This window comes from Balaenoptera borealis, assembly GCF_965194805.1.
Source record: "Balaenoptera borealis genome assembly, chromosome: 1".
Classification (NCBI taxonomy): domain Eukaryota; kingdom Metazoa; phylum Chordata; class Mammalia; order Artiodactyla; family Balaenopteridae; genus Balaenoptera; species Balaenoptera borealis.
In genome coordinates, this window is record NC_138860.1 from 154,058,449 (window position 1) to 154,084,648 (window position 26,200).

General features: G+C 43.2%; 1 protein-coding gene across 1 annotated transcript in view; it reads left to right on the top strand.

The window, feature by feature from the left end:
• AGBL4 (AGBL carboxypeptidase 4) overlaps positions 1-26,200 on the top strand; it is a 1,392,661-nt gene that overhangs the window by 1,302,379 nt on the left and 64,082 nt on the right. Inside the window, exons 10-11 of the mRNA XM_082372119.1 lie at positions 22,580-22,732; positions 25,229-25,391. Coding sequence (XP_082228245.1) covers positions 22,580-22,732; positions 25,229-25,391 — 316 coding nt within the window. The remainder of the gene's footprint in view (positions 1-22,579; positions 22,733-25,228; positions 25,392-26,200) is intronic.

The following is a 26,200-nucleotide window of genomic DNA, read 5'->3' on the forward strand; positions in this document are numbered from 1 at the left end:
GAGTAGCAGTGGCAGCTGCCACATGGGGGACACATACTCTACTCCAGGCATTTTTTACATTATCTCTAATTCCATCACGGTCCTGGGGCAGATGTTATCAGGTTTATTGCAGAGATGAAGAAACCGGGGCTAACCGAGTCATACAGCTGATAGGTGGGTAAACAGAATTTAAATCCAGGTCTCTCTTATTTCAAAATTTGTGTTCTTCCTGCTCTATTGACTCCTGTAATAAAGAAGAGGGTGATCTAGGAGGACAGAAAATAAACGCACCCTGGGACGGGTGGTCAGGAAAGTCTTCCTGAAGGAAGCAATGCTATATTGAGTCTTAGAGGATAAGTAGGAGTTGGCCAGGCATCCACAAGCAGGGAAAAGAGAGTTTTGGGGATGCGGAAGATCATGTGGTAAACGTGGAGGAGTGATAATGACATGACTTTCTTGGGAGTTGAAGAGGGTCCTAGGACTAGAGTGAATGACACTATAGAAAAGTGATAAGACGTAATGAGGCCAGAGAAATGGGTAGGGCCAGATCATGAAGGCTTTTCACAATAGAATTATCCTCAAGTCCTTGGGGAAGTAGTAGAGGTATATTAAGTGGAGGAGTGACATGGTCAGATTTGCACTCAGGAAAGTTATCTCCAGCCATGTTTAGAGGATGAACTGAAGGACGAGAGACTGGAGGATCTCTCAGCATCTATCCATCCATGTCCATTTGTCTCCATCATTTATCCATGTCTTGGTCTTCTCTGTTTTGTCTCTGTTTGCTTGTATCTGTCTAGGTATGAGTCTCTACCTCTCTCTGACCTGTCTTATTTATCTGGTCCCTCGGCCTCTCCATATAACCCTAGACAAGGCACATCACCACTCTGAGACAAAGGTCCCTCATCAATAAAATGAGGATCATAATGCCAGCTTGAAAAGGTTAGATTAGGGATTAAGTGTGATATTGCATGTGAGATCTTTTTATATATTACAAAGCACCTTACAAATATGAAGGCTTATTGTTATCTAGCTACTGCTCTTTCAGGTGTTATATTTTGGTCTGTATTTTTTTTTGAACAAACATTCATTGAGCATCTAGGCTAGGCACCTGCTATGTATCTTGCAAGAGAGGGAGTTTACAATGAATCAGAAACAATACCAGCCTTCTAGAGGATCGGAGTAGAAGTATACCAAAAGCTAGATTAGAAGCCTCTGTTATATTTTTCTAACTTGCCTGTCTATTTGCCTGTCTGTCTGTTCATCCATCCATCCACCCACCCATCCATCCATCCATCTCTCTCTCTGACTCTGGTTGTGCTTACATCTGCATTCATAGGCAGTAACTAATGCGGAACCATCCAAGCCACTTTGGCCCTTCCTTGCAATCCCCTCCTGCCTACAGATCACCTTTCACCATGCAATTTTTCAAAGCCCGTACCCTTCAAATAAAGGAGAAAAAGAAACTGTGAGAAGACCAGTTTTGGATGACTTGGAAGGTGCCTTCCTTCTTTACAGTTTTAGGACTCTCTCTGCCCCTTCCTACTACTGTGGCTCCAGCACTTTCCTGAAGAGTTGAGCTGATCTCACATAGATTTGACACTACCACATTCTATAAATCAAGAAAACTAGGTTGAAAGGCCTGAGGAGCCAATTTCATTGAATTCTACCATCTCTGTGACTAACCCAATACTGCCAGATAGTCCCAAGGCAGTTCCAGACATCCACATTTTTAACAAAGATTGTAAAGAGTTCATGGTGACTTTGCCCTGTAAGCCCTGTGTCTCTGAAATGTCCTTTAAGAAGCAGCATTGTATAGCAGGGAACAAGTCCTATTCTGCTGCTTATAAGCTCTGTGACTTCAGTCAAGTTACTCAACCACTCTGGGCCTCAATGTCAAAATTAACAAGATGAGGATAATACTTCCTCTTAGAGTTGTTGTAAAGACTTAGTGATATAATGTCCAGTGTGAAATGTTTGGCACAAGACCTGACGTTGTATCCTCAGTGAATTGACTCAGGGTTGGAACTTAGATTTATTTTTCCCTGGTAACAAAACATACTGTCACTAACCTAAGCACCGGTTTCTGTGGTTTTGTATGTAGGTACGTGCTTGTGTGTCTGAAAGCAGATGTGTTTGTGCAGGTGTAGTTGTGTACGGCTATGCTTTCAATTTCAATGCACAACTTATACCTGCTAAGTACCAGAATAGTGCTGCTCAGTGGAAATTTCTGTGATGGTGGTATTCTTTTGCACTGTCCGTTAACAATAGCTACCAGCCACACATGACTTTTGAGCACTTGCAAATGTGGCTAGTGCAACTGAGGAACAAAATTTTTTAAACTAATTTAAATTAATTTAAATACAAATAGTTGCAAGTGACTACTATATGAGACAATGCAGCCCTAGACTATTCCCTTGTTTCTAATGACACCTGAAATAATGATTATGGGATAAAAAAAAAAAAAAATTCCTGAACACCTGCAATGTTTTAGGCACTTGGACATGCACTAACTCATTTAACCCATGTCAGCCCTGTGAGAAGAATGGCCTTACTGCCACTTCCTGTTTGCTGACAAGGAAATTGAGACATGGAGAAATAGAGTGACTCCTTCAGTGTCACCCAGCCAGTTCAGGTTCTGAGCCTAGATCTCCAGTTCCAAAGCTCTTCTCTTTTCATGACCTATGCTCATTCTGCGTTATAACAGTGTTTCCTATCTGCCAACTGCAGCCACTGCCTCAGGGAGCACTCAGAGGTGGTGGGCCTATGAGACCCACCTGATTTGGCCCTCTATCAACTCTCTGACCTCCTCTCTCATGACCCTCTGCCTCTGTCACCCTGCTCTAGATACCGGCTTCCTTGCTTTTCAATGATCTCTTAAGGCATGCTCCTGCCTGGCGGGGGGCGGGGTGGGGGGGGGGTCTTCCTACAGGTACTTCCCCCAGTCTGGCTCCCAGGTGCAGGTATAGTTAGGAACTGATCACTCCAGCTGCAGGATGGAGAGTGGACTTGGGTGGTGAGGGAGGGAAGGAGGTGTTTTCACTGCAAACAGAGATGTCAGTTGGGTGGCTACTGCAATAGTCCAGAACCACAATAGTCAAAATCCAAGCCACTGACCTTGCCCAGAGCCTCACAGACTGCTAAGTGTCAGAGCTGGAATGACCTACGAGATCATCTAGTGTAAGCCCTTCTTTGAAGAATGATGAAACTGAGGCCCACAGGATTTTCCCAAGGTTGGCTGAGTTGGTACAGGGGCTCCCATCTCCTGATATGATCTTTTGTCTGCTATGATTTTTTTTTCCTGCTTTACAAGAGCATCATAAAAATAGATGTTTTACTACAAACAACCTTTTTACCTCCATTCAATCCTTCTTTCATTTTTATAGACAGTCCCTAATTCTTTTTTTTTAATATAAATTTATTTATTTATTTATTTACGTACTTATTTATTTTGGCTGCATTGGGTCTTCATTGCTGCGCGCGCGGGCTTTCTCTAGTTGCAGCGAGCGGGGGCTACTCTTTGTTGCGGTTTGCAGGCTTCTCGTTGCAGTGTCTTCTCTTGTCGTGGAGCACGGGCTCTAGGCACGCGGGCTCCAGTTGTTGTGGCTCATGGGCTCTAGAGTGCAGGCTCGATAGTCGTGGCACACAGGCTTAGTTGCTCTGCAGCACGTGGGATCTTCCCGGACCAGGGCTCAAACCCGTGTCCCCTGCATTGGCAGGCGGATTCTTAACCACTGAGCCCTGCAGGGAAGTCCCGTGACAGCCCCTATTTCTTAAAGGCCACTGAGTCACCTAAAAGGCAGGAATTCAGTTCTCTCTAAACAAACCAATTTTTACAGAGAATGAGCAAGTCTTCCCCCAGAAGTCTGAGCATGTCCTCTAGAGAATACAGAAATTCATAGAAGATGTCTTGGAATAAGATAGAAAAATCTTATTCTATTTTTTAGAAATGAAGGAAAAAACCCCACAAAAGCCCAAACATAACTTTTCTGATGCCTGATAATATTCTTCTCTCATCTCTCATTTCCCCACAACTATTTTGTCTTAAGGCTCTGGGAGCCTGTGGGAAGCTGCTGTATGATTTTTATCTCTATGATTAAAGTGTTATACTTTATTGAGTTCTTTACATCAGCAGCAAAATCTGCAATGCAGGGTTTTACATAACACCTCATTTCCCTCTTGCACCATTACTGTTATTAACCTGGTGGCAATAAACAGAAAATACAGTTTCGCTCATGATGTACTCTTTATTTTTGTTCCAATAGCAAGAAGGAAAAAAGGGCGGGGGTCGAGGGGGAGGGAGAAAGAACACAGAGACAACGGGGAAGAATTTTTTGTCCATTACGTCCCTTTGATGTCTGCTCTTCTCTCTTCCTGTTCCCTGTCAACATTTCCCACAGAAGGTCGAGGATGGAGATCATCTCTGTTGAGGGATGTTTTCTTCTCCATGATTAACTCGTCCTTTTATTCATTCAACAAGGATTTCTTCAGCACTTGCTATGTGCCAGGCACAGTGCTAGGTGTTGGAGATATAAAGACTTCAGGTCCTGACCAGTGCTTGTTCCAGTGGGGGAAATAGACATACATAGCAATAATAAACAGTGAAATGAGTATAACGAAAACAGAGGGTTGATTGAAAACGTAAGTGAAAGCGGGCATGGTCAACCATACTCAGGTGTGTTAAGGAAGCCTTTAAAGAGGAAGCGATGCTAGTCTTGGGCCCTAGAGGATGGGTAGGTAAAGCAAGGCTTTCTTGGCCAAGGGAATGGCACAACTGAAGACTTGGAAGGCACAGAAGAGCATGGCATGGTCTGGAACTGTCAGTTTGGCATGAGGGAAGCATCGGATGCCTGTTAGCAGACAGTAGGAAATGAGATTGGAGATGGAGGCAGGTCTTTGAGGACCTGATATTCACATACATAAATATCTTCTATGACCGCTGTTAATCCACCCTCTGGGCGCCCATAAGACCAGGCCAAAATTAGAGGATCAAGGCAGAATGGCATAGTGGGAAGAACGTGTACTCTGGATAGAAGATCTGGGTTTTATCCTTGGCTCTGCTACTTCCTAGCTGTGTAGTCTTGAGCAGTGTAAAATGTAAAATGGGTATGGTGAGGGTGACACAATGATTGTGAGCAAGTTTTGTAAGTTGTTGATAGTATTTTAGATGTCAAAGGAAAGGGAGTGGGGGAGCAAAATTCCAGACAATTCAAAGAGCCAGAGAAGCTATAAACTCATCCTATGTGTTTTTTTTTTAATTTTATAGGCGTATTTTTGATTTACAATGTTGTGTTAGTTTCAGGTGTACAGCAAAGTGATTCAGGTATACATATACATATATTCATTCTTTTTCAGATTCTTTTCCTGTATAGGTTATCACAGAATATTGAGTAGAGTTCCCTGTGCTATACAGTAGGTCCTTGTTGGTTATCTATTTTATATATAGTAGTATGTGTATGTGAATCTCAAGCTCCTAATTTATCTCCCCCGCTGCCAGATTTCCCCTTTGGTAACCATAAGTTTGTTTTCGAAATCTGTGAGTCTGTTTCTGCTTTGTAAATAAGTTCATTTATATCATTTTTTAAAACATATATTCCTCATATGAGTGATATCATATATTTGTCTTTCTCTGTCTGACTTACTTCACTTAGTATGATAATCTCTAGGTCCATCCATGTTGCTGCAAATGGCATTATTTTGTTCTTTTTTATGGCTGAGTAATATTCCATTGTATATATGTACCACATCTTCTTTATCCATTCCTCTGTCAGTGGACATTTAGGCTGCTTCCGTGTCTTGGCTATTGACGAAGGTTTTTATGTGGATGTGGATGAAGGAGACTGCACTGTCTTGGGACTTCCCTTCAAACTAAGAGATAAAGCCTGGTTTGTCCCACACCTCCTTGTCCAACCCTTGCTCACCTCTCACAACTGCCCCCTCACTCCTTGCTGCTTCCTGGATGCGTGATGAGTCCATGACAATCAATCTCTTCTATTCAGAGGGAGTGAGAGCCTGCGGCAAAGTAATAGCTTGAGAAAACCCTTGTCCTCATCCCATTTGCATTCCAGTAGGGAACCCAGATGTTTGAGTATGTGTATGTAGGTTTTTGATTTTTTTAAACTCTTGTTCTGATTCTGTATCCTATCAAAAATGTGCAATAATGCTTATGTCTAACTATATTAATAAATAGCCCTATTTTTATAGGAGACATATGATTGCATGGGAAACGTGTTTTTTCACACAAATAGCCATGTTTAGGAAAAACCAACTTGTTTGAATCAAAATGTCATAACCTAAGACCACAGACCATCTGATAGCATCTCATTCTAACTGGGGACAAGTACCTAGGAGGCAAACATCCAACTCAAACTTGTAAGATGATGCCACTCTCAATCTCAGGGAATGACCCCACCCTCTACCCAGCCACCCAAACCAGAAACCTGGGAATCAGCCCAAATTTTGGTCCCATACCCAGCACTGGCAACTTACCTTCTAATGCGCCTCATATCTGCACCCATCTTCTCATCCTCACTACCCTACTTTGATTCATAATCTTGTCTTTTTTCAATTAGTCTTCACTTGGACTATGACAGAAATGTCCTAGCCATTTTATGCCTTTGAGCCTTACAACCTCCAGTTCTTCCTCGTCACAGCCTCCAGAACAATCTTTGCAAAAGGCACATGTCATCATGTTGTACTTCTATAAAATACTTCTCTGGCTCTCTGTTTTCTACTTTGCCGGACAAGCCCCAACTCCTTCGTGGCTTGCAAGGCCTTCCATGAATGGTCCCTAGACTCTTCTCCAGCCCCTCTCCTCACCCCACTGCCCCTCCACTCTGTACCCTTCAGTGGTGCCAAGCACCCGATAGTTCCCTGAACGGGCTGGGTGGGTTTTGGTCTTGGGGTTTTTGCTCACACGCTCCCTCTGCCTAGGATGCCTTTGTCTCTGCTGGCAGCTCCTCACTTTCTCACCCACTTGGTGAGAACCTTCTGGTCTTTCAACGCCTTGCTCAACAGCCTCCTGCTCCACGGTCTTCCCTGACCACCCGGTGAATGGATGTTTCCTTCAGCTGTGACTTCACCCCATCTTCACACACACCTCCCAGAGCACCGGAAGCCTTATGGACACTTAGTGGTGGGGAAAGGGGACAAGAGGAGAGAAGGAGTGAAGAGAGAGAAGGGAGGAGGGCAGGAGGAGAGAGGGGGAGGTGGGAGTGGAGGAGAGAGCAAAGGAACTGACATGGGATCCCTGCCTGTGTGCCTTTCTCCTCCCCACCTCTCCCCTCGCCGCCTGCACCGAATAAAGCAGGTAGGGACCATCTTATGGTTCTCTAGGGCAAAGTGCATACTTTCGGCACGAATGCTGACACCCCTGAGCAGTTCTTTGAAGAGCAGTGATATCTACTCTGCCGAATGGGAAGCCTGCATTAGCGTGGAGATGTGGTCGCACTGCCCTCTTGCAGTATTTCTCTCCCCACAGGTCCAGGCCAAGGTTAAGGATGATGCACTCAGGTCTTAAAGGAGGTAAGGTGGGAAAGGCTGGCAGAATCTGTCCTCAGAGGCCACAGTAGGAGAAAAAACAAAACCAAAAAGTACAAAGCAGAAAAATGAGGTGATTGAAAAATATAAGACTCTCAGGGCATAAATGGGCCCTGAGAAGTCACCAAATCAACTCTCTAAATGGGGCACTTGAGGAGAGGAGAGAGTCTTCTCCAGAGTCACAGGTCAGGTTAGTAGGAGAGCCAAGATGGACTTCCTGGGAAGAAAGGAACTAACATTTCCTGAGGACAGAGCCCCGGCTCAGCAGTTACAGCTACATTATTAACTCTCTGGATCAGCTACCAACCTCCTCTAGGAGACGGCTCTAAGCATTCAGACCACACGTATTTACTGAGCTCTTAATATGTTCCTGGGGGTGCCCTAGTTTCATCAGCCTTTGATTTATAATGAAGCAGCATTAACTTTTAATTATGAAATTAAGATGTCCCTCAGCTCTCACAGGCTTAAATATTATATCTCAGTCCTTTTCTTGTTTTGTCTCATCTTCCTGCTCAGACTGGGGCTTTCTGCAGGAAGGCCTGGCTTTTCCATTTGTATCTATGTCCACTCTAGATGCAGGAGTGAACACCTGGGGTGTTCCCCCAAGGGTGAGAATCAAGCAGAGGCTTTGGAAGCAGTGTGATATAAGTTAGAATCCCAGTTCAGACCCTAACCTGCTATGAGATCTTGACAAGTCTGTCTCAGAGCTTCTGAGAAACTGAGACCACAATCTTATTTACTTTAGTGGATTGTTGAGAAAATCAAATGAACTCATTGGTGTGAGAATGGTTTTTAAACTCTACAAATGTGCAAGATAATGGTTATTGCCAATAGATGTTCTATTGAACAAGGAAGAAATTTACATTTATGTAAGCTGGGTTCCCAAGCCCCTCTCACTTCTATGCTCCTATAGCCCCTGCACCTGTCTTTGAGTCTTCTGTTGCGCATGCAATTACTTTTTAAATGTCCATCTTCCCTGTAAAGTTTTGAACTCAAAGAGATCCATATCCCTGGTGCCAAGCACAGCACTTGAACGAAGTATTACTTGAACGAAGTATCACTGTGTGACTGAAAAGAATGTATAGAGAGTGTCTAATCTGCCAGATGTTTTGCCAGGTGCAAAGCCAGTCACCTCATTCAACTTCATGGAAACACTGTGAGGTTGGAATTATTATCCCCAATTTTTAGATGAGGAAACTGAGGTGCAAGTCATAAAGCCCACCTATGGCTAAGCTGACACTTGAAGCCAAGTCTGCCAGATCCCAAAACCATGGAACTCTTGTGACTACCCTCTTCTATCATCATCATCATCATCGTCTCAGTCAACATGGGGGTCACCAATCACTGCTACAGTAAGCAGGAGACAGAGGTCAGCAGTTCTTCTTTTGTTCTGGGCAGGTCTGTTATGAACCCAGACTGCTTGTGCTGAGTCTTTGTTCTCTCTCCTTTTTCTAGGCAGGAGTGGAGGAGGGGATGGAAGCCAAGGAAGGCTCCCTCCTGCCAGGCCAGACCTGGCTCTTCCCTGATCCTTGGAAGAGATGGAGAAATGCCTCCATTTACACGTACATCCTACTTTTCATTTCTAAGTAGAGTAGGATTGTAAGAGTAGAAAAATATTTTTACTCTTCACCTTGCTGCTACTGATGCTTTTTCCCTGCACCTAAGCATTACTCTCACAAATTTCCTTTGCCCTGAAGTTTATTCTGCTGAGGCCAAAGAGGCCACAGATGCAGAGGCTGGGTGTTCTGAATAGCTTAGAGATGAACAGCTTAGCCCTAGATCAGAAAGACACGGGTTTGAATTTCAGCTCTGCCCCTTGTGAGCTCTTTGTCTCAGTTTGATAACAATGCTTCCTGCACAGGAGTTTTATTAAAAGACCATACATAGGAAGCACTTAATAACTATCACCAGCTTTTGATGATGGGCTCATGGTTAAGAGCATGGATGGTAGAGCCAGACTATTTGGGTCCCGCCAGTTACCGCTGTGTGGTCTGGGGGATCCCTTGAAAGTTACTTAACCTCTCTATGCCTTCGTTTCCTCACTTGTAAATGATGTTTCTATCAAATAGGGTTGTGGGAGGGTTCATGAGTGCCTGGCAGGTAGTAAGTGCCATACTGTTATGATTAACCTCCCTCCATAGCTCCCCTGGATAGAATCTAGGCCCTGAGACTCCTAACACCACACCCCGCAGAGCCCCTTTCTCTGAGTGCAGGATACCTGGTCCATTCATTCACTTACTTATTTTGTCACTCAGCAAATGTCCCTGATGACTTACTGAGTGCTGGGCCCTATAATACACCCTGGGGATGCAGAGGTGAGCCAGGCATGGTCCCAGCCTTCACTGGGTTCACAGGCCACTCCCCCCTCCTTCTTAAAACCTTTCTTTTTTTTTTTTTTTTCTCTTGGTTTTCATGAAACCACACTGTCCTTTTTACTTCCTCCTTCTCTGGTCACTCCCCAGTCTCCTTTGCTTCTTCCTTTACCCAAAGTCTCAACCTTAGCAGGTCCCAGGCTCAGTCTTGGGACCTCTTCTGGATCCACACTCTCCCCCAGTGACGTTAAGTAGCACCTCCACGCTAACGACGCCCACATTTACATCTCTAGTCCAGTCTTCTCCCCAGGGCTCCATTTTCATATATTTAACTGCCTACCTGACATTGGTATCTGATAGTCATTGCAAATGCAGAGATCCACGTCAGAACTCCTGAATTCCTCACCACCCTCCCAACTGGTCTGCATCCCAGTTTCCTCCATCTCTCTCCACGGCACCACTATCTGCTCAGTTGCTCAAGGCATAACCCCTTGATCCATCTTTGATTCTTCTTGCATAGAAACCGTGGGCAGGTCCTATAGAGGTGTGGCCAAAATATTTATCAGATATGTCCCTCTCTTTTCATCTCTACTGTCACCACTTCAATTCAAGCTACTATGATCTCTTAGGAGACACCAGTGCATCTGCTTCTACTCATGTGCCACTAAAATCCATTATCTACACCACAGGCAGGGTAATCTTTTTACAGCATTCCCCTACTGAGGTGGCTTCCACTGTACATAGGAGACACTCCAAACTCTGACTCTGGCCTGCAAGGCCCTGCGTGAGCTGGACCCTATAAGCCTCTCCAGGCTCACCTCCAGTACTAATCATGATACAGCCACTGGGCTTTCCTCTGGTCTTTGAAAATACCACATTCATCCTTGCTTCAGAGCCTTTATTTACCCAGAATTCTCTTGCTGGCCTCATTGAATGGCTTGTGGTTTCCATCCTTCAAGGCTCAGCTCAAATATCAGAAGCCTTTCCTGATCACACTATCTCAAGTAGACCCTGCCCCGTCCACTCACTTATTCACCATCCTATGGCTCACCCCATGCATTCCCAACATGCATTACAATCTGCCATCACCTTGCTTAGCTACTGTTCATGGCAAGTCGTCCCCACCTGGAGGCCAGCTCCCCAAAGGCAGGAACCTCTTCTGTCTTGTTCACTCCTAGGTCCTGGAACATAGTCGGTTCATATTAAATATTTGTTAAATGAATGAAAAAACTGGATGATAAACACCTTAACAGAAGAGTATTTTAAAAATCTGTGGGGAAAAAAAAAAAAAAAAAATCTGTGGGAGTCCAGAAAAGAGAGCTGCTGTCCCTGGGAGAGTAAAGGAAGGCTACACAGACAAGAGGCTGTTGGGCCTGTCAGTGAAAGATGAGAAAGAAGTTACCAGGAGGGGAAAGGGAGGGGGAGTAGGCACCCCCCCCCCCCACCGCCACAGGAGTAGCAGACACAGAAGCACAGAGAGGAGAACCTGAGAGTGCTGGGGAGGTTAAGGGGTGGGGGGTGGCGAGGGGCGGGTGTCAGCAAGGCTGGAGAGTAAAGAGAAGAGAAGCAGGAGGCGAAGGGCCATAGCGCATCCCCTCGGCGCCCTAGGCTGGCTGCCTGGGTTTCTTTTGTGGTTGTTCCTCCTTTTGTCCCCATTGATTCATTGCATGCTTTATTTTTGTGGCAGGAATGTCAGTCCAACCACACTCAGGGCGAGGAGAGAAGCCTTAACTGGGCCACTTCAGAGATCTAGACTATGTGTGATAAAGGACATCATTTTGTCTCTTAGAGTTGCTCAGTTGTTTTTGGTTTTTTTAAAAAATTAATTAATTAATTAATTTTTATTTTTGGCTGTGTTGGGTCTTCGTTGCTGCACGCGGACTTTCTCTAGTTGCGGTGAGCAGGGGCTACTCTTCGTTGCTGTGCACGGGCTTCTCATTGCAGTGGCTTCTCTTGTAGCGGAGCACGGGCTTTGTTAGTTGTACCTCGTGGTCTCTAGCACGCAGGCTCAGTAGTTGTGGCACATGGGCTCAGTAGTTGTGGCACACGGACTCTAGAATACAGGCTCAGTAGTTGTGGCGCACGGGCTTAGTTGCTCCGCAGCATGTGGGATCTTCCCGGACCAGGGCTCGAACCCGTGTCCCCTGCATTGGCAGGTGGATTCTTAACCACTGTACCACCAGGGAAGTCCTGCTCAGTTGTTTTAAGGAAATAATTCTCTATTTTTCTTAACATTTCTCCTTCCTGCTTCAGGACACGCACCCTGACTTCCATAAGTATCTATTTTAACTTCTGAAAAACAGACAGAGAGATATTTTAGGTGATAATGAAAAAAATAGAGTTGGGGCTTTTCTGCCTAGGTCCATGGGGAAAGAGCTGCCTCAGGCAAATCTGAGCAGGGGAGTTGTCTGGAAGTTCTCTAACCCTCCTTGCTCTCCCCACCCCCCAACTTTTCTGAGAGGCTAAGCCTAAGCTTCCTTCCTGGGATGAGGACGATTGCCTTGCTGGACCGCTAGCTCCTGCGAGCACAGCAGGATGCCTGGCGTGGCTTGTAACCAGAGCCTGGGTTTGAGTCTCTCCACTTCCTGCTGCATCCACTGGGGCAAGTTACTTAAACTCTCTTAGCTTCAGCTCCCTCCTCTATACAAAGGGAACACTAAAGCAGTTTACCCTCCTCAACTCGTCCTTATCCCCGACTAAGCTTCAGTTTCTTTCTCATCTCCAAACCTGAGATAAATCCCTCTGCCCTTCCTGGGTTGGGTTTCCCTTCTTTCATTGGATTGAATATGTGGTCCACCCTGAAGTGCTGCCCTAATGTGGAGGGCTCAGCCCACATCATAGCACTAAGCTCAGGCTTTGGCTTATGCCACCTGATGTGAAGCAGGGAAGCAGCTCAGAATGTAGGGGAGAAAAACCCCAAGAAAACAAAAAAAAAAACTAACCCATTTCCTTCCCGGTGTCTAGGAGGAAGCAAACGCCACTCTAAATTATGTTCCAAATATGCCCTAAGGTAGTTTTAATTTTATTGGCACTGATTTTAATTTACTCTTTAGGCCCCTGATTGCAGGACGAACTGTTGGCTGCTGGCAAGGGGACAGCCCTTCATCTCTCGGTTTTAATTAAGTTTCTTAAGTTCAGAAGGAAAGAACAGAGATGCTGTCCCCGCTTCTATTCTCAATCCCAAACTATAATTAAGGGCCCTGAATTAGCTGCACACCCCTTGCTCCAACACAGCCACAGAAAAGTACATTTGACTGCTGGAAACACATTCAGATGCAGCTGTTCGTTCATTTAATTCACCCATTATTCCATCAATTCACTGATTTATTTTCTATTCATTCCCTTACCAGACCTCTAATGATAACCTACTATATACCAGGCCTTGCTCTGGTCCTGTGGATTTAAAAAATCAGCAGTGTATGGTCCCTGCCCTGAAAGAGTCCACATTCTAATGGTAGATGGAGATAAACAAAGCATTATTATGCCATGTGGTCAGTGCCAGGAGAGAGAATTATGAGAGCACAGAGGATGCTGTTAACTCATCCCTGAAGGATAAAATAAGGCTATTTGAATTTATATCTTGTACCAGTCGGATGAATAATATTAGATGCTATAACAAGCAGTCCCCAAATCTCAGTGGCTTAATACAGTAAAGGTTCATCACAATCTGATGGAGGTCAGGTGACTCGACTGGCCATTTTCCTCTCAGTGTTGATTCAGCAACCTAACCTTTTTCCTTCTTACTACATAGCCTTTTTCCTTCTTTCCTTCTACCATTGTTTTTACATGTAGCTTCCATGCACAAGAGCAAGAATGTGGGTGATTGTGTACAAGTTTAATGGCCAGGCTTGCAAGTGACACTTGTTACCACTGCCCGCATCCCATTTGATCCCAACCAAATATCAAAGTAGACTGGGAGATGTCTTCCATGGTCCAGGAAAAGGAAATGGAACTGGTGAGCATCCACTTAGTTTCTGCCTTAAATATTAAGGTTGTGTCAGAGTTAGCCAGATAAAGAGATCATGTGTTCCAGGCAGAGAAGACATTCATTGTGTGTAAATGTGGAGACCAAAGTCACAAGCATAGAGGTTTGAAATACTCCAGGCAGCACCATAGGACTGGAGTGTAGAATATCAGACCAGAAGTGGCAAGAGCTGAGACTAGACAGGGGACAGGGGCCAGATCACGCAGGACCTATGCAAATATATTAAGGGGTTTAGACTCTATCCTGTGAGCAACAGGGAATGGTAGAACAGTTTTAACTAGAGAATTTTATGTATTTATTTATTTTTGGTCGTGCCGCATGGCATGTGGGATCCCAGTTCCCCAACCAGGGATCGACCCTGCGACCCTGCAGTGGAAGCACAGAGTCTTAACCACTGAACCGCCAGGGAATTCCCAATTTGTTTGCATTTTATTTATTTATTTTAAAAATTTTCTAAAAAAATATTTACTTTCTTTAATTTCTCTTTCTGACCTTTCGTTGTTAATGTATAGGAATGCAAGAGATTTCTGTACATTAATTCTGTATCCTGCAACTTTACCAAATTCACTGATTAACTCTAGTAGTTTTATGGTGACATCGTTAGGATTTTCTATGTATAGTATCATGTCATCTGCAAACAGTGACAGTTTTACTTTCTCTTTTCCAATTTGGATTCCTTTTATTTCTTTCTCTTCTCTGATTGCCATGGCTAGGACTTCCAAAACTATGTTGAATAATAGTGGCGAGAGTGGACATCCTTGTCTTGTTCCTGATCTTAGAGGAAATGCTTTCAGTTTTTCACCATCGAGAATGATGTTTGCTGTGGGTTTGTTGTATATGGCCTTTATTATGTTGAGGTAGGTTCCCTCTATGCCCACTTTCTGGAGAGTGTTTATCATAAATGGGTGTTGAATTTTGCCGAAAGCTTTTTCTGCATCTATTGAGATGATCGTATGGTTTTCATTCTTCAGTTTGTTAATATGGTGTATCACATTGATTGATTTGCGTATATTGAAGAATGCTTGCATCCCTGGGATAAATCCCACTTGATCAGGGTGTATGATCCTTTTAATGTGTTGTTAGATTCTGTTTGCTAGTATTTTGTTGAGGATTTTTGCATCTGTATTCATCAGTGATATTGGTCTGTAATTTTCTTTTTTTGTAGTAGCTTTGTCTGGTTTTGGTGTCAGGGTGATGGTGGCCTCGTAGAATGAGTTTGGGAGTGTTCCTTCCTCTGCAAACTTTTGGAAGAGTTTGAGAAGGATGAGTATTAGTTCTTCTCTAAATGTTTGATAGAATTCACCTGTGAAGCCCTCTGGTCCTGGACTTTTGTTTGTTGGAAGATTTTTCACCATTGCAACAAAAAGAATAAAATACCTAGGAACAAACCTACCTAAGGAGGTAAAAGACCTGTACTCAGAAAACTATAAGACACTGATGAAAGAAATCAAAGATGACACAAACAGATGGAGAGATATATCATGTACTTGGATTGGAAGAATCAATATTGTGAAAATGACTATACTACCCAAAGCAATATACAGATTCAATGCAATCCGTATCAAATTACCAATGGCATTTTTTTTACAGAACTAGAAAAAAATATCTTAAAATTTGTATGGAGACACAAAAGACCCCAAATAGACAAAGCACTCTTGAGAAAAGAAAAACGGACCTGGAGGAATCAGACTCCCTGACTTCAGACTCTACTACAAAGCTACAGTAATCAAGACAATATGATACTGACACAAAAACAGAAATATAGATCAATGGAACAGGATAGAAAGCCCAGAGATAAACCCACACACCCATGATCAACTAATCTCTGACAAAGAGGCAATGATATACAATGGAGAACAGACAGTCTCTTCAATAAGTGGGGCTGGGAAAACTGGAGAGCTACATGTAAAAGAATGAAATTAGAACACTCCCTAACACCGTACACAAAAATAAACTCAATATGGATTAAAGAACTAAATGTAAGACCGGACACTATAAAACTCTTAGAGGAAAACATAAGAAGACCACTCTTTCACATAAATCACAGCAAGATGTTTTTTGACCCACCTCCTAGAGTAATGGATATAAAACCAAAAATAAACAAAGGGGACCTAATGAAACTTAAAAGCTTTTGCACAGCAAAGGAAACTATAAACAAGACGAAAAGACAACCCTCAGAATGGGAGAAAATATTTGCAAACAAATCAATGGACAAAGGATTAATCTCCAAAATATATAAACAGCTCATGCAACTTAATATCAAGAAAACAAACGACCCAATCAAAAAAGTGGCAGAAGACCTAAATAGACATTTCTCCAAAGAAGACGTACAGCTGGCCAAGAGGCACATTAGAAGCTGCTCAACATTACTCATTATTAGAGAAATGCAAATCAAAACTACAATGAGGTATCACCTCACACTGGTTAGAATGGGCATCATCAGAAAATCTACAAATAATAAATGCTGGAGAGGGTGTGTAGAAAAAAGGAACCCTCTTGCACTGTTGGTGGGAATGTAAATTGATACAGCCACTATGGAGAACAGTGTGGAGGTTCCTTAAAAAGTAGAAATAGAATTACCATATGACCCAGCAATCCCACTACTGGGCATATACCCAGAGAAAACCAAGATTCAATAAGTCACACGCACCCCAGTGTTCATTGCAGCACTCTTTACAATAGCCAGGTCATGGAAGCAACCTTAATGTCCATCGACTGAAGAACGGATAAAGAAGATGTGTTATGTGTACACAGTGGAACATTACTCAACCATAAAAAGGAAAGAAATTGAGTCATTTGTAGAAGAGACGTGGATGGACCTAGAGACTGTCATACTGAGTGAAATAAGTCAGAAAGAGAAAAACAAACATCGTATATAACACATATATGTGGAATCTAGAAGAATGGTACAAATGACCTGGTTTGCAATGCAGAAATAGAGGCACAGATGTAGAGAACAAGTGTATGGACACCAAGAGCAGGAAGCAGGGGAGGAGGGCATTGGGATGGATTGGGATTGACATATATACAGTAATAGGTATAAAATAGATAACTAATAAGAACCTGCTGTATAGCACAGGGAACTCTACTTCACTTCGCTGTACAGTAGAAACTAACACAACATTGTAAAACAACTATACCCCAATAAAAACAATTTTTTTAATAAAAATATTTATTTGGCTGCACTGGGTCTTTGTTGTGGCATGCGGGGTCTTTGTTGCAGCATGCGGGGTCTTCGTTGCAGTGTGCAGGATATTTAGCTGTGACATGCAGGATCTTTTAGTTGTAGTGTGTGGGATCTTTAGTTGCGGCATACAGGCCCTTAGTTGCAGCATGTGGGCTCTAGTTCCCTACCCAGGGATCAAACCCGGGCCCACTGCATCGGGAGCATGGAGTCTTAACTGCTGGACCACCAGGGAAGTCCCTTGTTTGCATTTTAAAAGGTCGCTCTGAAGCAGCAAAAAAACCAGGTCAGAAGCTATTGTAGTAGACTAAGAAAGAGATGGAACTCAAATCAGACATGGTCCCTATCCTCAAAGAGCTCATAGGCAGACAGACATACTTTTCAGCCAGATTACAGTAACAAGTATACAAGTATATCTATACAGTGTTCAAGTATACTTGTACAGTAACAAGTACTGACATCAAGGCCCAAGCAAGAAGCTGTTTGGAGAAGGAGGGATTTATTTTAACTGAGCATGAGAAGAAATCATAAAAAGTTTAAGAAAGCCATATCTCTTCTCTCTCATCCAACAGCCACTTTTAAAGATGGGGAAATTGAGGCACAGTGAAGAGCTGCTACTTATTCGTGGTCACAGATTATGTTTACATTAGAACCAGAGGCAGGAACTCTGCTCTGCCTTCCCTGCTCCATTCTAATGAACCAACATAAGTCCATAAAGCCAGTTTAGACACAAAACATCATCAGGACGGTGAGGAAATTAGTATTTGTGGTCTTTGGCATTTCCAGCATAGTGCTGAATATGTGTAATGAAGAGGAAAAAGAACTAAGGCTTCAAACTCAGACCCTATGCTGGCAAATTCCCTAGATCTTTTTCTACTCCAGGTAGAATCTAGACTCTCAGAGTGGGGGGGGATCTTAGAAACTAAATAGTCCTTTAACATTGTTTTGAAGATACTAGCCAATGCAGTTAGATACAAAAAAGAAATGAGAAGCATAAAAACTGGAAAAGAGGAGATAAAATTGCTAAGTGTATGTGATAAGATTGCAAACCTGGAAAATACTGCCCCCTTTATTCACCTCAGTCATCCTCACCTCCTGGCTGTTCCTTGAACATGCCAAGTACATTTACTTCTCCTTCTACCGGGAAGATTATTAACCTGATATCCTCAAGACTAAATCTCCTACTCCATTCAAGTCTCTGTTTTTCCAGAACCTCTATTACTTTCTATTCTTTTACTATGCTTTATTTGTTTCCATGGCATTTATACCTCCTGACATCTAGTATTATTATTAATTGATTTATTTTCTTTCTCTCCCATAGAATGTAAATTCCTTGAGATCAGGAGCTTTCTGTTGTGTTCATTGCTATATCCCAGTGCCCAGAACACTCCCTGGTGCATATTCCCAGTGCCTAGAACACTATATGACACATAGTAGGTACTCAGTGGTTGGGGTTGAATAAGTGGGTTGAATAAGTAAGTAAATGAAAACTCAAAAAAATAAAATGAGAAATTATTATAAGAACAAATAGAATTAGTGAGGTGTCTGGGTACATATTTAAACCATTGAAAATCAGAGCCTTTATATGTATAAAGAACTACCAGTTAGAAGATTTAATGGAAGATATCATGTTTACAACAACAACTAAAAATATAAACTGCCTTGGCATCAAAAAGTATGTTCAGGGTCTATATGAAGAAAAAAAAAAAAAAAAGCTTTTAAAACTTTCTGCTGTACCCAGAAGAAAATGGAATAAATGGAAAGTCAAAGCATATTCTTGGATTGGAAGCCTCAAAGTGATAAGAGTCTTGACAGGATTGGGGGAGCAAGGAAAATTAAAGAAGCTAATTACAAAGACTGTATAGAAAAATATGCAAGAAAATACAGGAAAATATGGGAAAAGAAGCATAATGAGGTAATACTAGCCCTCCAAATATTAACATACATTATAAACTTAACATAATTAAAATTGTGTAGTACTGACACATGAATAGACAAATGATTAGAAGAGAATAGAAAGTCCAACAATCAACCCAAATACATACAAAAAAGTTATATGGTAAAGATGGCTTTTCAAGTCAGTGGGGAAAAGATGCACAATTTGATAAATGGCATGGGACAATAAAGTTTAACCCTTACCTCACACCCTACATCCATGTAAATTAAAATTGAAATGAAATCTTTAAATATAAGAAGTGAAACAATAGAAATAATAGAAGAAACAATTCAACCCAGAAACCACAAAAGACTGATAAATCTGTCTAAAAAGTTAGCATTAAAAATTTCCACATGGAAAAAATGTACTAGCAGATGTAAAGTCAAAAGACAAATGACAAACTGAGCAAAAATATTTTTATATTACACACAAAGGCTAATTTCTCTAGTATATAGTTTCTATAAATCAATAAGGAATAAAGCCCTAAAACCCAATTTTTAAAATGGACAACAGAAATGAACAGACAATTCATAGAAAAGAAAATGCTAATAGTTCCTAAATATGTGAAAAATAATAACCGTACAATAAAAGATAATTATACTAAAAGAAATTCAGATTAAAACTAATCTTAGATATCATTTTCACCACTAAATTGGAAAGTATCAAAGAGTTTGATCACATCCATGTTTGCAAGGTAATCATGAAACTGATGCTGTTATACATTGCTAGGATTGTAAACTGGTCCTTCTAAGGAGGTCAGCTCATCAATGTTGATCAGAATCACAAATGCACATAGGACCCAGAAATTCTACTTCTAGGAATTTATCCTACATATAATTGTATATGTGTGAAATGGTGTTTATACAGAGTCAATCACTAAGACTTTGTAAGAGAAGGTTGGAAACAAATGTCTGTCAGTGGGGAACTGGCTAGTTTATATATGACTGTTTAAAAAAATGAGGTAACCATGTACTGAGAAAGAATTATCTCTAAGATATGTTGAGAGGAAAAAAAGTTGATCCAAAAATTGTGTTTTTATTTTTTATTTTTATTTTTGATTGTGTTTTTATCCCACGCGGCTTGCAGGATCTAAGTTCCCCAAGCAGGGACTGAAACCAGGCCCTCGGCAGTGAAAAGCACAGAGTCCTAACCACTGGCCTGCCAGGGAATTCCCCAAATGACGTGTTTTTAGTGTGCTACCTTTTGTGTGCGTTGGGGCAAAGGGGGTCGGGGGAGGAATATTTACTTGTTGGTGTGTAAATGATCTCTGGAAGTTTGTATGAGAAACTGGTAATGTGAAATGCCTCTGGGGAGTTTGCCTGGGTGCCTGGAGGACAGGGGTAGAAGGGATATTGTTCATTGTAAATTCTTTCATATCTTACTGATTTTTGAACCATGTAAATCAATCAATATAATTCACTTTACGGTTATTTAAAGTAAAATCACATTAGGTGCCAGGTGTCAGGATGGGGCAGTGGAAGCCACTCCAGACTGGTTTTCGGAGGAGCCAGGTTCTAATTCTTTTTTTTTTTTATTCTCTTTATTTTTTTTTTAATTATTTTTTTTTAATCACTCATCAATTTTATACACATCAGGTTCTAATTCTTATTCCTTCACTAACTTGCTGGCTGACCTTAAGCAGGAAACTTCCCCACTCCGAGCTGATCTGGGAAATGTCAGAGAAACTGGTTTCTAATAGCTCCCACATCCAGAGATATAAGCTGCAGTTTTTCCTTACCCATTTCTTAAGTCATCTCTCTACCACCTCCTTTCCTCTGCAGCTCATCAAAAGCTCAGAGGAAAAGACAGACAATTGAAGAAAATAAAATTACAAAGATGACTTTTATAGGGCTCCTGTTGATTCACTGCATATTCCACCTCCAAAGCTGAAAATGATGAGTTTAATATCACACAGAGCTCTGCATCTTGTATCTCTCAGAAGGCAGCTTACGCCACCCAGAGAACTGGGAGCTCAGCAAGACATGATTTTTCACTCCAAGTCTGAGACAAATGAAATGACAGTCATGAGGCCCACATTCTAGAAGCAACATGGTTTTCATTTGGTCTTAACTTCGTTTGAAAGTGTCCCAAGGAGGGAGAATTCTTCTAAGCCTGGATTTTTCTTCTTTCCCAGGACTACAGGCTAGAAAGCAGATGGAAAGGTGGCCAGGTCTTGCCTTGACTGTTTCTAGTGTTACCCGTTAACGGTGATACATTAACTGTGTCAAGGGTCAGGAGACCTGGGTTTCAGCCCCAGTTATTCCCACGTTACTCTCAGAAAGGACAGATATATAGGAAGAGAAAGTCAGATTTGAGGGACATTGAAGTTCTAAGGGCCTGAAAACTCCCCCATTCCTGGCAGTCTATTGCAGTGTCTGGAATGATCCCTCTGGGTGGTTTATTCATTCATTCTGCATCTGGCTACCGAGCGTCCTTCACGGACAGGCACTGGCCGCTTTCCAGACAATCCCCCTACCTTCGGGGAGCTCATAGTCGAGAAGGTTAACAAATAACATTACATCAAGCTAGGGAGTGCCTTAAATACATGTGAGCAGAGAGCAGAGAAAGACGAGTCACAATTACCTTTATAGACAACAAGGTTATTTGTTCCCATACACTATGTATTATTGAAGAGTAGGTGTGCCATCATGAAATGAGGTTAAATAAAGGAATGAACTAAGATGTCCTATGTAAAGCCCCCAGAATGGTGTCTGGCATGCATTAACTATGCAGTAAATGATAGTAATGATTATCGCTGAGTTGGATTCCCACTCTAACTCTCTGAGGTTGGGATTAAAATACCCATTTTTCAAATAAAAATTTACAAGCGGGTACATGATTTACCCCAGATTCCCTCAGCTAGAAATGACCCACTTGGGGCAAAACCATTTAGCAGGCCCAATTTAAATACAATTATGTCACCTGAAGGTGTTTCTCATCAATCAGAGTAACAAATTCTGCTAATGCCTTTAGTCATGAATGTATTAACTGTTCTGGGTAGGTAGCATTACTTCAGAAGGCCTCTAAAGACGGCTGCTAATGGTGGTGCTCTGAGACCCTGAAGGCGGATGGTGTTAAAAGTAAGGAGAGGGATTTCCCTGGTGGCACAGTGCTTAAGAATCCGCCTGCCAATGCAGGGGACACAGGTTCGAGCCCCGGTCTGGGAAGATCCCACATGCCGTGGAGCAACTGGGCCCGTGCGCCACAACTACTGAGCCTGAGCTCTAGAGCCCACGTGCCACAACTACTGAGCCCACGTGCCACAACTACTGAAGCCCGCACGCTTAGAGCCCGTGCTCCACAACAAGAGGAGCCACCGCAATGAGAAGTCCACGCACTGCAACGAAGAGTAGCCCCAGCTCTCCACAACTAGAGAAAGCCCATACGCGGCAACAAAGACCCAACACAGCCAAAAATTTAAAAATAAATAAATTTATTAAAAAAATAGAAGTAAGGAGAAATTGATCCTTGCTACTCTCAACCCCTCCAATCACATTGCAGATAGTTGCTACATCTGAGGAGACATAGAGCTAGCTCACAAGGAAATGTGTGTGTGTGTGTGTGTGTGTGTGTGTGTGTGTGTGTGTGTGTGTTTAAGGCAAACTCAGTGGCCCCGATGTCTCATTTGTTATCCTTTCTCTCAACAGAAAACAAGCCTGGAGTTTTATATTGACATCCACGCCCACTCCACCATGATGAATGGCTTCATGTATGGCAACATCTTTGAAGATGAGGAACGGTTCCAGAGGCAGGCCGTCTTCCCCAAGCTCCTCTGTCAGAATGCCGAGGACTTCTCCTACGTGAGTGGAGAGTTCTCTGTCAGGCAGCCCCAGCTTCCCTCCCCAAGCCGCCCCCCACCTCCCATCGCCTCCCTGTCTTTCGCCTCACTCACTTCAGTTTGGTTTAACCTTCACAGAACACCTACTCTGCGCTGGGTCTTGCGTGGGTGATAAAGATACAGGTAAACAAGCTCTGCCCGTACCTGCAAGCCCCTGATCACCCATCAGGGAGGGAGACTCTCTGAAAAGACAGCGCTTGGTTTGTCTGAGGAGCTGGCATTTGTTTCGCTGATCTGATTCCAGCGTTAACAAGAGAAGAAACTCACTGAGCATCTCCCAGCGCCAGGCCCCGGCCCAGGGTCTGCTTTCACAGACCTTTGGCCTTCGTTCTCTTAGAAGGAACCTAACATGTCTGCTGACGGGGGTCATATGTCCACCATCCTCTTCCTCCATAGCCCTTTCTGGGCCCCAATTTCTTTGTCAGTAATTTGTGGGTGATAATTTTTTTGTCTTGCCTGCCTCATAACTTCCTGGGAGGACAGATGCAGTAATAGATATGAAAGTACTTTGCAGGCAGTAAAGATCTCAACAGACTCCAGAGACTGTTGTTACTACCCCCTTACACGCCAGGAAGGACCGGAGAGGCTGTGGACTGGCAGATAGAATAATTTGCAGCAAAAAGTAATATTGAGAAATGGCAGGGAAGATAAGGAGGGGAATCAGCCTGTGGTGGAAGCAAACTTGGGAAAGAGTTTTTGCACATTTTTCTTTGTTTTGATACGAAATCTCTGAGGCCTGTTATTTCCGTGTGGCCAGAGGGGGAGAGGCCCACAAATGGCATGGCAATTTTTGAAGTTGATGAGCTGAAAACATGCCTGCTCGTTGCTTCAGGCCTAGACATTAGTGGAGAGAGGATGAATTTCTCCATGAGGTAAGATGCACTTTGAATCTCAGAATCTTGGAATGCCCCACCAGGAAAGGAACTGGGAGATTATTTAGCCCAATCCAACACTTTATACCCAAGAGACACTTAAAGCCCAGAGAAGTTGGGTATCTAGGGCAAGGTCCCTCAGCATTTGAAACAGGTAGAATGAGATGGCTCCTCATTAGTAGCTCGGGGATGAAAACAGCCATATGCTTATTTCTGTGGAAATCTCTGGAGGATGGCCAACGCTTGTCTTTTTGAAACCACTCCAGTTTCAGAGCAGAGTGTGATCTTCTGGAAGAGACCCTGGGAGACTGTGATTCTCCAGGAGGCTGGGCCACAGACTTCAGAGACCCTCACAGGGGTGAGGTTTCCAGGGTCTACAAAAAGAGTGTAGTCTAGGAGCTTTATTTGTGGCCTTGCCTGATGGAGTTCCTGCATTGCAGCCTCCTTAAGAGCTTAGGGCTTGGGTCAAGGTCATCTATCCTAGTCCAGCCTCTGTCTCCCCTCTTCTCCGACCCTCAGTACCCAACTCTAGAATGAGAGAGTTGGATTTCACTACATGAGCTTCAACTTCAACAGTCCTTTCTGATCTGACACTCTAATTTTCTGATCCTTTCCTTTACGTCAAAATGTGCGCACACATACATACACACAGCTCTCTTTCTTTCAGTGTCTCTATATCTGTCTTGTTCTGCTGTTTTCTTTCTCCCTCTTCCTCCCCACCCCCTTTTCCTTCTTCCGTTATATTCTGCTGAACAGGACATGCCTTCTCTTATTAAAACCAGGCTCTTCATTTACTGCGATTTCCATGGGTTAGCATAGAAAGCCCTTCTAACCACAAGTGAACTGACCCTCACAGCTCTGTAAAAGAGATGCGATTTTTACCAACACTTTACAGATGAGGAAACTGAGGCTCAGACCAATAAGGCTAGTTGCCTAACATCTCACACACTTTTGAAGAGAGGACTTGAAATGCAGACTTGCTGGCTCTTTCCTCTCTATCCACTGTGATGGGGGTAGTAGACACCCAAGTAAAGAAGAGCCGTGATCCCTGTGCTCTGGTGACACTGAGCACGAGTTCAGCTGTCCCTAACGGAGGGGGAGCTTTGTGAAGGAGGATTGGGGTGTCTGGAGTCACTTAGTCCTGGTCCAGATCTGTGTCACTTACTATGAACTTCCATTTCCTCACCTTAGAGGGGAAACATTACGACACCCCTGTCGAGGGGGTGAAGCCTAAATGAGATACTATATGGGAAACAATATCATAAAGTTGAAAGCAGTGCCCAAATTTCAGTCTTGATTATCATAATATCATTCTTATTCTCTGTCTACTTTTCCTTGCTCCATCTGTCCCCATTCAAACTTCCACAAATCTTTGTTAAATGGCAGTTACTATGCCCTAAGAACTGTGCTGGGTGCTTTCATTTAATTGCTTGTCTATTTAATCCATCCTTATAATAATCTTGCAAAGTGGGATTCACATCCCACTTTTCAGATGAGGAAGCTGAGATCCAGAGGTGCTCGCTCAAGGTCCCATAGCCAGCAGGTGTCCAGCCCTGATTCTCTCCTCCCTTCTTTGTCTTTCACAGTCCAGCACATCCTTTAACCGAGATGCCGTGAAAGCAGGAACTGGCCGTCGCTTCCTCGGTGGGCTGCTGGACCACACTTCGTATTGCTACACCCTCGAGGTTTCCTTCTACAGCTACATCATCGGCGGCACCACAGCCGCTGTGCCCTACACGGAGGAAGCCTGTATCCTTCGCAGCTGAAAGTACCCAAGTCTGCCAGGATTTACCAAGCAGGTCAGGAATTTGGTCTCCAACTCAGGTGAGGGCTGAGACTCTGGGGTGAGGATGGACATGGCTGGTTCTGCTGGTGTCACCTCTGGATTGTCCTGTTTGCTCGCTGCCCTCCTAAGGGACACCCCCCTCCATCTGCCTCTGCTATGCCTCAAGTCTTCCTCGGGCACTTGGACCCATGGCCTACCCATATCTGTGCTGTTCCCATCTCTCTCTCCCCTCTGTCCCCTCACAAAGGAGTGAGTCTTCCATCATCTAAAGTATGTAAGTACACAGGCCAGATGCTCATCCCGGGGCTGCTAAGGAAGACTTCGACAGTCTTGGCTCCTCCTTCTCACCCTGAACATGTCTCTCTCTCTCTCTCTTTTTTTTTTTTTAATTTTTTATTGGAGTATAGTTGATTTACAATGGTGTGCCAATCTCTGCTGTACAGCAAAGTGACTCAGTTATACACATATACACATTCTTTTCTTTATATTCTTTTCCATTATGGTTTATCCCAGGAGACTGGATATAGTTCCCTGTGCTATACAGTAGGACCTTTCTGTTTATCCATTCTAAATGTAATAGTTTTCATCTATTAACCCCAAACTCCCAGTCCCTCCCTCTCCTTCTCCCCCTCCCTCTTGGCAACCATAAGTCTGGTCTACAGAGCAGACTTCCATCTCTCCGTGCTCCTGCTCCCACCCTTTGTCTTCCCTCTGTGCACTACTTTGCCTTTTGCTTGTCTGTACCTGCCTTGTCCCCTCTACTTTTTTTAAA